Source organism: Pseudophryne corroboree, chromosome 5 (genome assembly GCF_028390025.1).
Source record: "Pseudophryne corroboree isolate aPseCor3 chromosome 5, aPseCor3.hap2, whole genome shotgun sequence".
Lineage (NCBI taxonomy): Eukaryota > Metazoa > Chordata > Amphibia > Anura > Myobatrachidae > Pseudophryne > Pseudophryne corroboree.
In genome coordinates this window covers 410,266,762-410,281,727 of record NC_086448.1, presented here as the reverse complement: position 1 = coordinate 410,281,727, position 14,966 = coordinate 410,266,762, and the positions used below count along the sequence as shown (strand labels likewise).

At 42.3% G+C, this 14,966-nt stretch overlaps 1 protein-coding gene across 1 annotated transcript in view; it reads left to right on the top strand.

The window, feature by feature from the left end:
* The window catches only part of ADCY2 (adenylate cyclase 2), a 1,664,414-nt gene that overhangs the window by 723,601 nt on the left and 925,847 nt on the right, over positions 1 to 14,966 (top strand). Inside the window, exon 4 of the mRNA XM_063922769.1 lies at positions 10,942 to 11,091. Coding sequence (XP_063778839.1) covers positions 10,942 to 11,091 — 150 coding nt within the window. The remainder of the gene's footprint in view (positions 1 to 10,941; positions 11,092 to 14,966) is intronic.

Genomic DNA, 14,966 nt, shown 5'->3' with positions numbered 1-14,966 from the left:
GAAGAACCATTATACACAAAGTACTCAGAGAAAACACTTAAAGTTGATGTTCTCATTCATTCCTTTAGGAACAATAGGATCTAAATCATGGATCCACCTTGCCTCTTTTCTCAACAATTTCTGGTCTCTATGTCCTCCTCTCTCCAAAGGTGGCACATGGTCTATTACCATACATCTCAATGAGGCCACTGGATGCAATTTCTGTAAAAAGTGACTGGCTACTGGTTTATCACTTTTGCCCTCACTAATGGCCTTTCTAATCCATCTTCTATGATTAGCCATTCTTTCTCTAAGATTTCTGGAGGTCTTGCCCACATAGACAAGGCCACATGGGCATGTCAGTGTGTATATCACATATTTTGACGTGCACGTTAACCAATGTTTAATCCGTATTTGTACTCCTGTATGCTGGTGAGAAAACAGGTTGTACAGATGTATCCACATTTATCTTGACGGTTCATAGGATTAACTGTGACTGGCCAGTCAGATTTAATCCCTTGTTGTAATGACTTAATCCCCTGCTGTATTGTTCCCTGTATTGTACTGCAGTTGAGAACAATAGATGAAGGGTTTATGCTAATAAGTCATGTTGTGATTAGGCACAGAAAACTACTTAAGATAATGGTGGACACATCCTTACAGCGATAACAACCAAAAATTTTCTTATTTAACCATGTCCTAGTGGACTTCTAGTTAAAAAATTTTGTTGGCTTCATCAGTAATTGTTTCAAATTAGGACCCCTCATAAAGGCCACTAAAGGGTTTCCAATCGATCCCTTCAGGGATTTATCTGATTTGATTATTGGCCAATGTTTTCTCACAGATTTAGCAAATGATGTAGCCTTGGTATCAAATTGTTATAACACCACAAAATAATTTTCCTTTTTTAACACCACCTTATTGTCACCTCTCTCCCAAATACTGCGTGCCCTAACTAGGAACTTATTCAAAATTTTTGAGGTGTATCCCCTTTCCAAGAAACTTTCTTTCATTTCTGTTAATTATGTCTCTGCTTTCTCTATCTGTGTATTATTTCTCAATACTCTTATAAATTGGGATACTGGGAGGCTTTCTACTAGTGGTTTAGGATGATGACTGGTCTCAAACAATAAAGAGTTCCTATCCGTACTCTTTCTATACAGTGTAGTTCCTAAATCCCCTTCTGTTTTAAAAATAGAAATGTCCAAAAATTAAATTCTATCTTCCTGTAGATTACTAGTGAATCGAATAGGACTATCCAAAGAATTTAGTTCAACTACCATTTCGTGAAATAGGGATTTTGAACCACACCACAGAATCAAAACATCATCGATGAAACAAAAGCAGTGCAGAATGCTGGGACCGTATTTGGGATATATATGTTCTTCTTCATAATTCATCATGAATATATTAGCATACGCAGGAGCCAACTAGTTTTAATGCCTCTGTATTCCGGCACTTTCATCAGGTCTAGGTATATATATATATATATATATATATATATGAATCCAGCAGCAGCCGGCACTCCCATATAAGAGTTAATGAAGCTCAGGTGCCAGAACCAATAATAAATAAATGTCCAACAATGAACAGCACTCAGAGACACGTATACTTGCAAAAGATTGTATTCCAAATCGTCAACGTTTCGGGGAGCGAAACCCCGTCGTCAGGACACAGCAAAAACACCGTTGTGTTTTTGCTGTGTCCTGACGACGGGGTTTCGCTCCCCGAAACGTTGACGATTTGGAATACAATCTTTTGCAAGTATACGTGTCTCTGAGTGCCGTTCATTGTTGGACATTTATATATATATATATATATATATATATATTTAAATATGCATACATATATATTAATGTTTGCTCTTAATGTGCACAATATACTGCGTGTATATATATATATATATATAGTGCGTATATATATATATATTGTGTGCATATATATATATATATATATATATATACACATACACACACACACAGAGTATTTATATATATATATATATATATATCCCTATATACAGACCAGGCGGCACTCCATCGGACTTCCTAAATCCAATGGAAAGCCGCCTGGTCTGTATATATGGATATTGAGCTTGTATTCTGAAAATATGGAGGGCACCCCGGCAGCTGTATAATTGAACCCAGAGTGCCATTCTACATTGATATATATATATATATATATATATATATATATATAAATATACATACACACACACACACACACACACACACACACACACACACACACACACACACACACACACAGTATTTACATACATATAGTCATTTTGGATTTGAGGAACCTGTAAAAATTTCGATAAAAAACTTTTTGTCTTCATAGTTCGTAAACATGCCCAAGAAGTATATATGTCCCTCAAAAATATATATATTTATATATATATATATATATATATATACACATACAGTATAGTAATTTTTGGTTTGAGGAGCCTACACACTGCACGTGCAATGTCAAGTGTCTGTTTTTTCTTTGTTGCTCCTCTTCCTGATGTCACATCAAGATAAGCTACCCAATAGTAAAAACGCGATCCAGTAGGTTTTGTGTGATACCGGAACGAACAGACAGACAAATTCTCTTATTTTTTTTGTCGCCATAATTTATATACAGTCCCAAGGAGTATATTTCTCCTAAAAAATTTCTATGTACAGACACAACCTTAACAACTTTATTATAAGTTTAGAACCATCCATCAGGTTGTTAATCTTTGCATGGTGTGCTCGCAGTGATACTGGAGTATGGTTATTGAAACAAAGACCATGAGAGAGTGGGCTACAAATTTATTAGAGGAGAGACAAACAATGCAAATTCTAAATTCAGTTTTTTTTTCATTACAATTTTTTTAACAAGTATTTGATGTTTAAAATCATCACATATTCAGTATCTAAAAGTTTAAATATTATTTCAGTGTTACTGTTAAAGGATATGAATACATTTGTTGTAATATTATTACAGTGCCTTGGTAAAGTATTCACCCCCCTTGGCTTTTTACCTATTTTGTTACATTGCAACCTATAATTTAAAAAAAAATGAATCTGAATTTTATGTGATGGATATGCACAAAATAGTTGGTGAAGTGAAATGAGAAAAATTTATATAAAGAATAATTTTGATAAGTAAAAATATGAAAATTGGCAAGTGCATATGTATTCACCCCCTGTGCTATGAACCCCCTCAAAAGTTCTGGTGCAACCAATTACCTTCAGAACTTACATAGTTAGTGAAATGAAGTCCACCAGTGTGCAATCTAAGTGTCACATGATCTGTCAGTATAAACTAGAGATGTGCACTGGACATTGGGGGTCATTCCGAGTTGTTCGCTTGCTGCTGATTTTCGCAGTGCAGCGATCAAGTGAAAAAATGGCAAAAATGCGCATGCACATGGTATGCAGTGCGTATGCGCTAAGTACTTTCACACAAAACTTTGTAGATTTACACAAGCTCGAACTACGTTTTTTCAACGCTCGAGTGATCGTAGTGTGATTGACAGGAAGTGGGTGTTTCTGGGCAGAAACTGGCCGTTTTCAGGGAGTGTGCTAAAAAATGCAGGCGTGCCAGGTAAAAACGCAGGAGTGGCTGGAGAAACGGGGGAGTGGCTGGCCGAATGCAGGGCGTGTTTGTGACGTCAAACCAGGAACTAAACAGACTGAGGTGATCGCAGTCTAGGAGTAGGTCTGGAGCTACTCAGAAACTGCAGGGAATTATTTAGTTGCAGTTCTGCTAATCTTTTGTTCGCTATTCTGCTAAGCTAAGATACCCTCCCAGAGGGCGGCGGCCTAGCATTTGCAATGCTGCTAAAAGCAGATAGCGAGCGAACAACTCGGAATGACCACCATTTTTCGGGTTTTGTGTTTTGGATTTGGTTCCGCAGTCGTGTTTTGGATTCGAACGCATTTTGGCAAAACCTCCCTTAAGAATTTTTGTCGGATTCGAGTGATTTAAAAAAAAAAAAAACCCATCAAAAACAGCTTAAATCATAGAATTTGGGGGTAATTTTGATCCTATAGTATTATTAACCTCAATAACCATAATTTCCACTCATTTCCAGTCTATTCTGAACACCTCACAATATTATTTTTAGTCCTAAAATTTGCACCGAGGTCGCTGGATGACTAAGCTAAGCGACCCAAGTGGGCGGCACAAACACCTGGCCCATCTAGGAGTGGCACTGCAGTGGCAGAAAGGATGACACTTTCAAAAACTAGGCCCCAAAGAGCACATAATGCAAAGGTTAAAAAAGGTGCAAGATGGAATTGTCCTAGGGCTCTCCCACCCACCCTTATGTTGTATAAACAGGACATGCACACTTTAACAAACCCATAATTTCAGCGACACGGTCTGCCACACGACTGTGGCTGAAATGATTGGTTGGTTTGGGCACCCACCAAAAAATAAGCAATCAATCTCTCCTTGCACAAACTGGCTCTACAGAGGCAAGATGTCCACCTCCTCATCCTCCGATTCCTCACCCCTTTCACTGTGTACATCCCCCTCCTCACAGAGTATTAATTCGTCCCCACTGGAATCCACCATCACAGGTCCCTGTGTACTTTCTGGAGGCAATTGCTGGTAAATCTCTCCACGGAGGAATGTATTATAATTCATTTTGATGAACATCATCTTCTCCATATTTTCTGGAAGTAACCTCCTACGCCGATCGCTGACAAGGTGACCGGCTGCACTAAACACTCTTTCAGAGTACACACTGGAGGGGGGGGGGGCAACTTAGGTAAAATAAAGCCAGTTTGTGCAAGGGCCTCCAAATTGCCTCTTTTTCCTGCCAGTAAACGTACGGACTGTCTGACATGCCTACAGTGATGCTGTCACTTATATAATCTTCCACATTTCTTTCAATGGTGACAGAATCATATGCAGTGACAGTAGACGACATGTCAGTAATCGTTGGCAGGTCCTTCAGTCCGGAACAGATGTCAGCACTTGCTCCTGACTGCCCTGCATCAACGCCAGCGGGTGGTTTTGGAAATTTGATCCTTTTCCTGGCAGCTCCAGTGGTGGGAGAAAATGAAGGAGGAGATGTTGGTGGGTCACGTTCTGCTTGAGTTGACAAGTGTTTCACCAGCAGGTATTTGAACATCTGCAGACTTGTGTCTGCCGGAAAGAGAGATACAACGTATGCTTTAAACCTAGGATCGAGCACGGTGGCCAAAATGTAGTGCTCTGATTTCAACAGATTGACCACCCGTGAATCCTGGTTAAACTAATGAAGGGCTCCATCCACAAGTCCCACATGCCTAGCGGAATCGCTCCATTTTAGCTCCTTAAATCTCTCCAGCTGCTTCTGCAAAAGCTTGATGATGGGAATGACCTGACTAAGGCTGGCAGTGTCTGAAATGACTTCATGGGTGGCAAGTTCAAAGGGTTGAAGAACCTTGTACAACGTTGAAATCATTCTCCACTGCGCTTGAGTCTTGTGCATTCCCCCTCCTTTGCCTATATCGTAGGCAGATGTATAGGCTTGAATGGCCTTTTGCTGCTCCTCCACCCTCTGAAGCATATATAGGGTTGAATTCCACCTCGTTACTACCTCTTGCTTCAGCTGATGGTGGGGCATGTTCAGGAGTGTCTGCTGGTGCTCCAGTCTTCGGCACGTGGTGGCTGAGTGCCAAAAGTGGCCCGCAATTCTTCGGGCCACCGACAGTATCTCCTGTACGCCCCTGTCGGTTTTTAAAAAATTCTGCACCACCAAATTCACTGTGGTTCATGTGCAAAACATGGGACGTGCTGGAACTTGCCCACATATAATGCACGTACAATCTTGGTGGCGTTTTCCGATGTCACAAATCCCCAGGAGAGTCCAATTGGGGTAAGCCAATCTGCGATGATGTTCCTCAGTTTCCGTAAGAGGCTGGCAGCTGTGTGCCTCTTATAGAAAGCGGTGATACAATGCGTAGCCTGCCTAGGAACGAGTTGGCGTTTGCGAGATGCTGCTACTGGTGCCGCTGCTGCTGTTGTAGCTGCGGGAGGCAATACTTCTACCCAGTGGGCTGTCACAGTCATATAGTCCTTAGTCTGCCCTGCTCCACTTGTCCACATGTCCGTGGTTAAGTGGACACTGGGTACAACTGCATTTTTTAGAACACTGGTGACTCTATTTCTGACGTCTGTGTACATTCTCGGTATCACCTGCCTAGAGAAGTGGAACCTAGATGGTATTTGGTACCGGGGACACGCTACCTCAAGAAATTCTGTAAGTCCCTGTGAACTAACAGCGGATACCGGATGCACGTCTAACACCAACATAGTTGTCAAGGCCTGAGTTATCCACTTTGCAACAGGATGACTGCTGTGATATTTCATCTTCCTCGCAAAGGACTGTTGGACAGTCAATTGCTTACTGGAAGTAGTACAAGCTGACTTCCGACTTCCCCTCTGGGATGACGATCGACTCCCAGCAGCAACAACAGCAGCGCCAGCAGCAGTAGGTGTTCCACTCAAGGATCCATCGGAGGAATCCCAGTTAGGGGAGGACTCGTCAGTCTTGCTAGTGACATGGCCTGCAGGACTATTGGTGTTCCTGTCTAAGGAGGAAATTGACATTGAGTGAGTTGGTGAGGTGGTTTGCAGGAGCTTGGGTACAAGAGGAAGAAGGGATTTAGTTGTCAGTGGACTGCTTCCGCTGTCATCCAAAGTTTTTGAACTTGTCAATGACTTCTGATGAATGCGCTCCAGGTGACGTATAAGGGAGGATGTTCCTAGGTGGTTAATGTCCTAACCCCTACTTATTACAGCTTGGCAAAGGCAACATATGGCTTGACACCTGTTGTCCGCATTTCTGTTAAAATAATTCCACACCGAAGTGGTGATTTTTTGTATTTTGACCAGGCATGTCAATGGCCATATTCATCCCACGGATAACAGGTGTCTCCCCGGGTGCCTGACTTAAACAAACCACCTCACCATCAGAATCCTCCTTGTCAATTTCCTCCTCAGCATGAGCAACACCCATATCCTCATCCTGGGGTACTTCAACAGTGACATCTTCAATTTGACTATCAGGAACTGTACTGTGGGTGCTCCTTCCAGCCCTTGCAGGGGGCGTGCAAATGGTGGAAGGAGCCACCTCTTTCCATCCAGTGTTGGGAAGGTCAGGCATCGCAACCAACACAATTGGACTCTCCTTGGGGTTTTGTGATTTAGAAGAATGCACAGTTCTTTGCTGTGCTCTTGCCAGCTTAACTCTTTTCATTTTTCTAGCGGGAGGATAGGTGCTTCCATCCTCATGTGAAGCTGAACCACTAGCCATGAACATAGGCCAGGGCCTCAGCAGTTCCTTGCCACTCCGTGTCGTAAATGGCATATTGGCAAGTTTACTCTTCTCCTCAGACAATTTTAATTTAGATTTTTGGGTCATCATTTTACTGAACTTTTGCTTTTTGGATTTTACACGCTATCTACTTTGACATTGGGCATCGGCCTTGGCAGACGACATTGATGGCATTTCATCGTCTCTGCCATGACTAGTTGCAGCAGCTTCAGCACTAGGTGGAAGTGGATCTTGATCTTTCCCTATTTTACCCTCCAAATTTTTGTTCTCCATTTTTTAATGTGTGGAATATATGGCAGTAATATATCTGGAATTAGATGGCAGTAATCACTAGATAGATACCAGATACCACTGTGACTGGAATGATGATGACCTATGCACAGTGACAGGACACTACCACAGCACCCTACAGCAGCAAGATGCAGCACAAGACACTGGACTTTTAGTCACCACAATGCAGCACTGACACTGACCGGTGATACTGAGCACTGATGAGGATACTAAAACTGACACTGGGCAGCAAGAACAGCACTGGGCTACTGTACTGTACTACTATATACTGGTCACCACAATGCAGCACTGACACTGACCAGTGATACTGGGCACTGTTCAGGATACTAGAAGTGACACGGAGCAGCAAGATACAGCAATGGGCTACTGTACTGTACTACTATATACTGTTCACCACAATGCAGCACTGACACTGAGCACAGATATTGAGCACTGTTCAGGATACTAGAACTGACACTGGGCAGCGAGATACAGCAATGGGCTACTGTACTGTACTGTACTACTATATACTGGTCACTACAATGCAGCACTGACACTGACCAGTGATACTGAGTACTGATGAGGATACTAGAACTGACACTGGGCAGCGAGAATAGCACTGGACTACTGTACTGTACTACTATATACTGGTCACCACAATGCAGCACTAACACTGAGCACAGATATTGAGCACTGTTCAGGATACTAGAACTGACATTGGGCAGCGAGAACAGCACTGGACTACTGTACTATACTACTATATACTGGTCACCACAATGCAGCACTGACACTGACCAGTGATGCTGAGCACTGATGAGGATACTAGAACTGACACTGGGCAGCGAGAACAGCACTGGGCTACTGTACTGTGCTACTATATATTGGTCACCAGAATGCAGCACTGACACTGAGCACAGATATTAAGCACTGTTCAGGATACTAGAACTGACACTGGGCAGCGAGATACAGCAATGGGCTACTGTACTGTACTGTACTACTATATACTGGTCACCACAATGCAGCACTGACACTGACCAGTGATACTGAGCACTGATGAGGATACTAGAACTGACACTGGGCAGCGAGAACAGCACTTGACTACTATACTGTACTACTATATACTGGTCACCACAATGCAGCACATATATTGAGCACTGTTCAGGATACTAGAACTGACATTGGGCAGCAAGAACAGCACTGGACTTCTGTACTGTACTACTATATACTGGTCATCACAATGCAGCACTGACACTGAGCACAGATATTGAGCACTGTTCAGGATACTAGAAGTGACATGGAGCAGCAAGATACAGCAATGGGCTACTGTACTGTACTACTATATACTGCTCACCACAATGAGCACTGACACTGTGCACAGATATTGAGCGAGCTCTGATGAGGATTATGGAACTGACATCGAGCAGCAAGATACAGCAATGGGCTACTGTACTGTAGTACTATATACTGGTGGTCACCACAAGGCAGCACTGACACTGAGCACAGATATTGAGCTTTTCAGGCAGAGAACGTAGCCACGTCCTCTCCGCTCAATCTACAATGCACGAGTGAAAATGGTGGCGACGCGCGGCTCTTTATATGGAATAAGAATCTCGCGAGAATCCGACAGTGGGATGATGACGTTTTGCCTCACTTGGGTTAACCGAGCAAGGCAGGAAGAACCGAGGCTGTCTCGGACCCGTGTAAACCACGTGAAGTTCGGGGGGGTTTGGATCTCGACGAACCGAACCCGCTCATCTCTAATATAAACATACCTTTTCTGAAAGGCCCCAGAGGCTGCAACACCACTAAGCAAGAGGCATTACACCATGAAGACCCAGGAGTTCTCCAAACAAGTCAGGGACAAAGTTGTTGAGAAGTACAAGTCAGGGTTGGGTTATAAAAAATATCCAAATATTTAATGATCCCCCGGAGTACCATCAAATCCATCATCTTCAAATGGAAAGAACATGGTACCACAACAAACCTGCCAAGAGAGGGCCGGCCACCAAAACTCACAGACCGGGCAAGGAGGGCATTAATCAGAGAGGTAGCACAGAGACCAAAGGTAACCCTGAAGGAGCTGCAGAGTTCCACAGCAGAGACTGGTATATCTGCGCATGTGGCCATATAAGCCTTACACTCCATAGTGCTGGGCTTTATGGAAGAGTGGGCAGAAAAAAGCCATTACTTAGTGTTAAAAATAAGAAGGCACATTTTGAGTTTGCCAAAAGGCATGTGGATGACTCCCCAAATGTACGGAGGAAGGTGCTCTGGTCAGATGAGACTCAAATTTAACTTTCAGTCACAAAGGAAAATACTATGTCTGGCCCAAACCCAATACATCCCATCACTCCAAGAACACCATCCCCACAGTGAAACATGGTGGTGGCAGCATCATGCTGTGGGGATGTTTTTCAGCAGCAGGGACTGGTAAACTGTTTCGTGTTGAGGGAAAGATGGATGGGGCTAAATACTAGTGATGAGCGAGGTTCGGTTTTACTCGGTTTTACTCGGTTTTACTCGGTTCTCAAAACGGCATCTTATTGGCTATCCAAAACACGTGACATCCGTGAGCCAATAAGATGCCGTTTTGAGAACCGAGTAAAACCGAGTAAAACCGAGAAAAACCGAATCCGCTCATCACTACTAAATACAGGGATTTTCTTGAGCAAAGCCTGTTTCAGTCTGCCTGTGATTTGAGACTGGGACAGATGTTCCCTTTCCAGCAGGACAATGACCCGAAGCATACTGCTAAAGCGACACTCGAGTGGTTTAAGGGGAAACATTTAAATGTGTTGGAATGGCCTAGTCAAAGCCCAGATCTCAATCCAATTGAGAATCCTTGGTCAGACTTGAAGATTGCTGTTCACAAGCAGAAACCATCCAACATGAAGGAGCTGGGAGCAGTTTTTGCCTTGAGTAATGGGCAAAAATCCCAGTGGCAAGATGTGGCAAGCTCATATAGACTTATCCAAAGTGACTTGCAGCTGTAATTGCCGCAAATGGTGGCTCTACAAAGTACTGACTTTGGGGGGTGAATAGTTATGCATGCTGAAGTTTTCTGTTATTTTGTCCTATTTGTTGTTTGCTTCAAAATAAAAAAAATAAACATCTTCAAAGTTGTAGGCATGTTCTGTGAATGAAATGATGCAAACCTTCAAGCAATCCATTTAAATTCCAGGTTGTGAGGCAACAAAACATGAAAAATGCAAAGGGGGGGGGGGGGGATACTTTAGCAAGGCACTGTAAGTGCTACCTGCCTGACTTTTTTGTGTATAGTGTGATTGAGCAGTAATGTAATGAGAAGTAAAACAATTTGCTAAATTAATGTCTGCTGTGATATTTCAGGACAACTTAACTCATAATAAAATTATCTCTGTTTGTAGATACTGGCAAATGTGATTATTTTTATCTGTGGCAACTTGGCAGGAGCCTACCACAAGCATCTTATGGAACTTGCGCTACAGCAAACATATCAAGATACATGCAATTGCATTAAGTCCAGGATTAAATTGGAGTTTGAAAAACGTCAACAGGTAATGACTTTTTAATTGTATGTATCACTTTTAGGGATCCAATTAGCCTTGAAAGCCCCCAGAGCTGGATGCGGTGGTTTCATGTTAACTATAGCATACAGATACGTCTCGCAAGCCTTTTTCAATGCAAGCTGCTGAAAATAAGATATAGTACTGTAGTTCTTGAAAATATATAACAGATGTTTAATGTAAGACCTAAACAAAATGTAACTTTTACACCATACTTTTTCACCCAAGTTGAATTATGAAAGTAAATTAGGTGGTAAATATCAATTGTGAAATGTTAAATGGTTCAGAGATCAGAGATTAAGTACTGGAATTTCCCCATTTGAAAATCATTTTGTATAGTTATAGATGTGCCCGCATACATCATTGCATTTTTGCAAAAAGTACAAAACACTACCAGTGGAGGAGCATCTAAGTTGCACCAAGAGTCTAGCGTAATATGACGCAGGAATGCTAGGTGAGTGAGACACATCTGTATGTTTCTATATTGAAACAAAGTAATCAACTAAAACACTTGTGTTATAATTAAAAACTTAATGCATGTATGAGAAGGAAATCTAGATTGATAAATGAAATATTTCATTTGAGTTTATCACATACATTTCATTAAAACTTTTCTAAAAGTATACAAACTTGGGTAGAAGATCACAAATGACATGCAATTGTATGCCATTTTGTATGCTGTCTACTAAACTAATTTTATAATTCCACATGCGTATGTGTTTTTGTTGTTATTTTTTTTGCTATTTATTGAATTTAATTGACCTCAGTTTTTTTGGGGCGTGGGCCCCCCTGAATGGCTTTGGTTGGACTGCTTCAGGGCATCACAGTAAAACACTTTTTTTTTTTAATCAAAGTATAACACTCTACTTGTTTGTTTTTATATATGTTACATTTTTTCACCTCTATGACACTCCCTACCCATGCAGTAGCTGCTCTTCTATTTAACTTTCTTTAATACTTCACTTACTCCACTAGTGTGATGCCCTGGGGTGGTTTGGCTCAGCTGGTTTGTGGGTGTCCTATGCCCCAGACTTGAACTCTTACAATGTTAGGGACTTACCCGATGAGGTTACCGGGACATGGTGGATAAGATCAAAACCTTGGCCATGATTATGCAAAAACCTCTATTTATTGCAAAATGTATTGCAAATTGTATTATAATCCTATTTAGTAATGTTTAAATAGTGCATCGGCATCTTTTTTATCCTTGTGTGTGGCACTATAAGCCTCAGTAAGGTAGCACCACTCATTACATGTAATTAGGGCGTGTAGTCTAGAGTTTTGTGAATTTTTATGGACATATGAACAGGTCACACTATTCTGTTATCATGAAGGAAAATTAAGTGAATAAACCCCTTTGGGGCTGATGCAGACTACAACTTCAGCATCATTTCTGATTGACAAAATTATGCATAACAAAAGTGCATTTACGTTAACAGGCCGAGCTAAAGGTGTGTTCTAGCAGGTAAAAGCAGCAGATGGATATGGTTTTGCAAAGCACACAATCGATGCTGTAACCATTTTTTTTATGTACAACAAACACATTCACTTTAACCATTCTTTAAAAACCTCTCTTATACAGCAGAAATGTTTCTGTCTTGATAAAGGAAAACCAATTTTTTTGCTTCATTCCGCTCACAATAATGTAATGTATGCCCGATTGCTGAAGAAATCACCAATCTGTGACAGTTATTAACAGTTTCTTATATAGCGCAGCATATTCCGTTGCACTTTACAATTAGAACAACAGTAATAAGAACAAAACTGCATAAAAGCAGACAGACATAGAGGTAAGAAGGCCCTGCTCACAAGCTTACAATCTATAGGGACAGTTTAGCGCTCACAAACATATCAGTCACAAGTGTATTGCTAATGCTGGCGATTGCTCCTGCTTATGACCAACTGCAAATAATAAATACTCTTTTTAAACAATTTGCATATGTTTACAGTTCTACAAATATGCAAACAGGAACTACTCAACCTTGTTAGAACACCCTCATCCCACCCTGGCAGAATCGCTCAAATCTGCACAGGCACATATTCGTGTGCACACTGTTCTTAGCATACACAGTGCAAAGTCATGCAGTGCTCACTCTGAATTGAGGAGCTAATTCAGTGTGGATCGCTTGGGTGGCCCCCTGAGCAGGTGCAGGACCCATTATGCGCATGTGCAGAGTGGGTCCTGCATGTGGCTTGCAATTTTCCAACAGCCTCTGCCTTATTGACATGCAAAGGTGTTCGGGGAGTGGAGACCGGTGGCCTGCCTGAGTAAACACCTCTACCAGGGCCGGACTGGCCCACAGGGGTACAGGAAAAACCCCCAGTGGGCCCACTGGCTGTGGAAAGGGGGGGGGGGGGCAACACCCTTCTCTAAGGATCAGGTTCCAGACTGTGCACTTGAATGAAACATCATACATATGTTGCATTATACTGCACAGGACTTTGGTGTATTTTCTATAGTGGATTAATCTGGTAAATTTTCATCCATGGAATATATTTATAAAGGTGTCCAGATCATACATTCTCTAGTGGTTATCCAAACCTCTGTTGGATAGCCACACACCCTCTGCAGGCTGGCCACACCCCTATGAATGGGCCCCCTACCATTGCATTCCCCGTTGGGTCCTTCATGCTCCAGTCCGACACCGAGCTCTGCAAATGTGAACCATGCTCAATGAGGGCCTGGATCTGCTGTGGTGAAAACTGTACACAGGAGATATATTTTTTCCAATTATTTCGACCTATTATATGATTTAAAATCCAAGAAAAATGTAGTGATGTGCACCGGAAATTTTTCGGGTTTTGTGTTTTGGTTTTGGATTCAGTTCCGCGGCCGTGTTTTGGATTCGGACGCGTTTTGGCAAAACCTCCCTGAAATTTTTTTGTCGGATTCGGGTGTGTTTTGGATTCGGGTGTTTTTTTACAAAAACCCCTCAAAAACAGATAAATCATAGAATTTGGGGGTCATTTTGATCCCATAGTATTATTAACCTCAATAACCATAATTTCCACTCATTTCCAGTATATTCTGAACACCTCACACCTCACAATATTATTTTTAGTCCTAAAATTTGCAACGAGGTCGCTGGATGGCTAAGCTAAGTGACCCAAGTGGCCGACACAAACACCTGGCCCATCTAGGAGTGGCACTGCAGTGTCAGACAGGATGGCAGATTTAAAAAATAGTCCCCAAACAGCACATGATGCAAAGAAAAAAAAGAGATGCAATGAGGTAGCTGTGTGACTAAGCTAAGCGACCCAAGTGGCCGACACAAACACCTGGCCCATCTAGGAGTGGCACTGCAGTGTCAGACAGAATGGCAGATTTAAAAAATAGTCCCCAAACAGCAAATGATGCAAAGAAAAAAAGAGGTGCACCTAGGTCGCTGGATGGCTAAGCTAAGCGACCCAAGTGGCCGACACAAACACCTGACCCATCTAGGAGTGGCACTGCAGTGTCAGACAGGATGGCAGATTTAAAAAATAGTCCCCAAACAGCACATGATGCAAAGAAAAAAAGAGGTGCAATGAGGTAGCTGTGTGACTAAGCTGAGCGACCCAAGTGGCCGACACAAACACCTGGCCCATCTAGGAGTGGCACTGCAGTGTCAGACAGGATGGCAGATTTAAAAAATAGTCCCCAAACAGCACATGATGCAAAGAAAAAAAGAGCTGCACCAAGGTCGCTGGATGGCTAAGCTAAGCGACCCAAGTGGCCGACACAAACACCTGGCCCATCTAGGAGTGGCACTGCAGTTTTCTAGCGAGAGGATGAGTGCTTCCATCCTCATGTGAATCTGAACCACTAGCCATGAACATAGGCCAGGGCCTCAGCTGTTCCTTGCCACTCCGTGTCGTAAATGGCA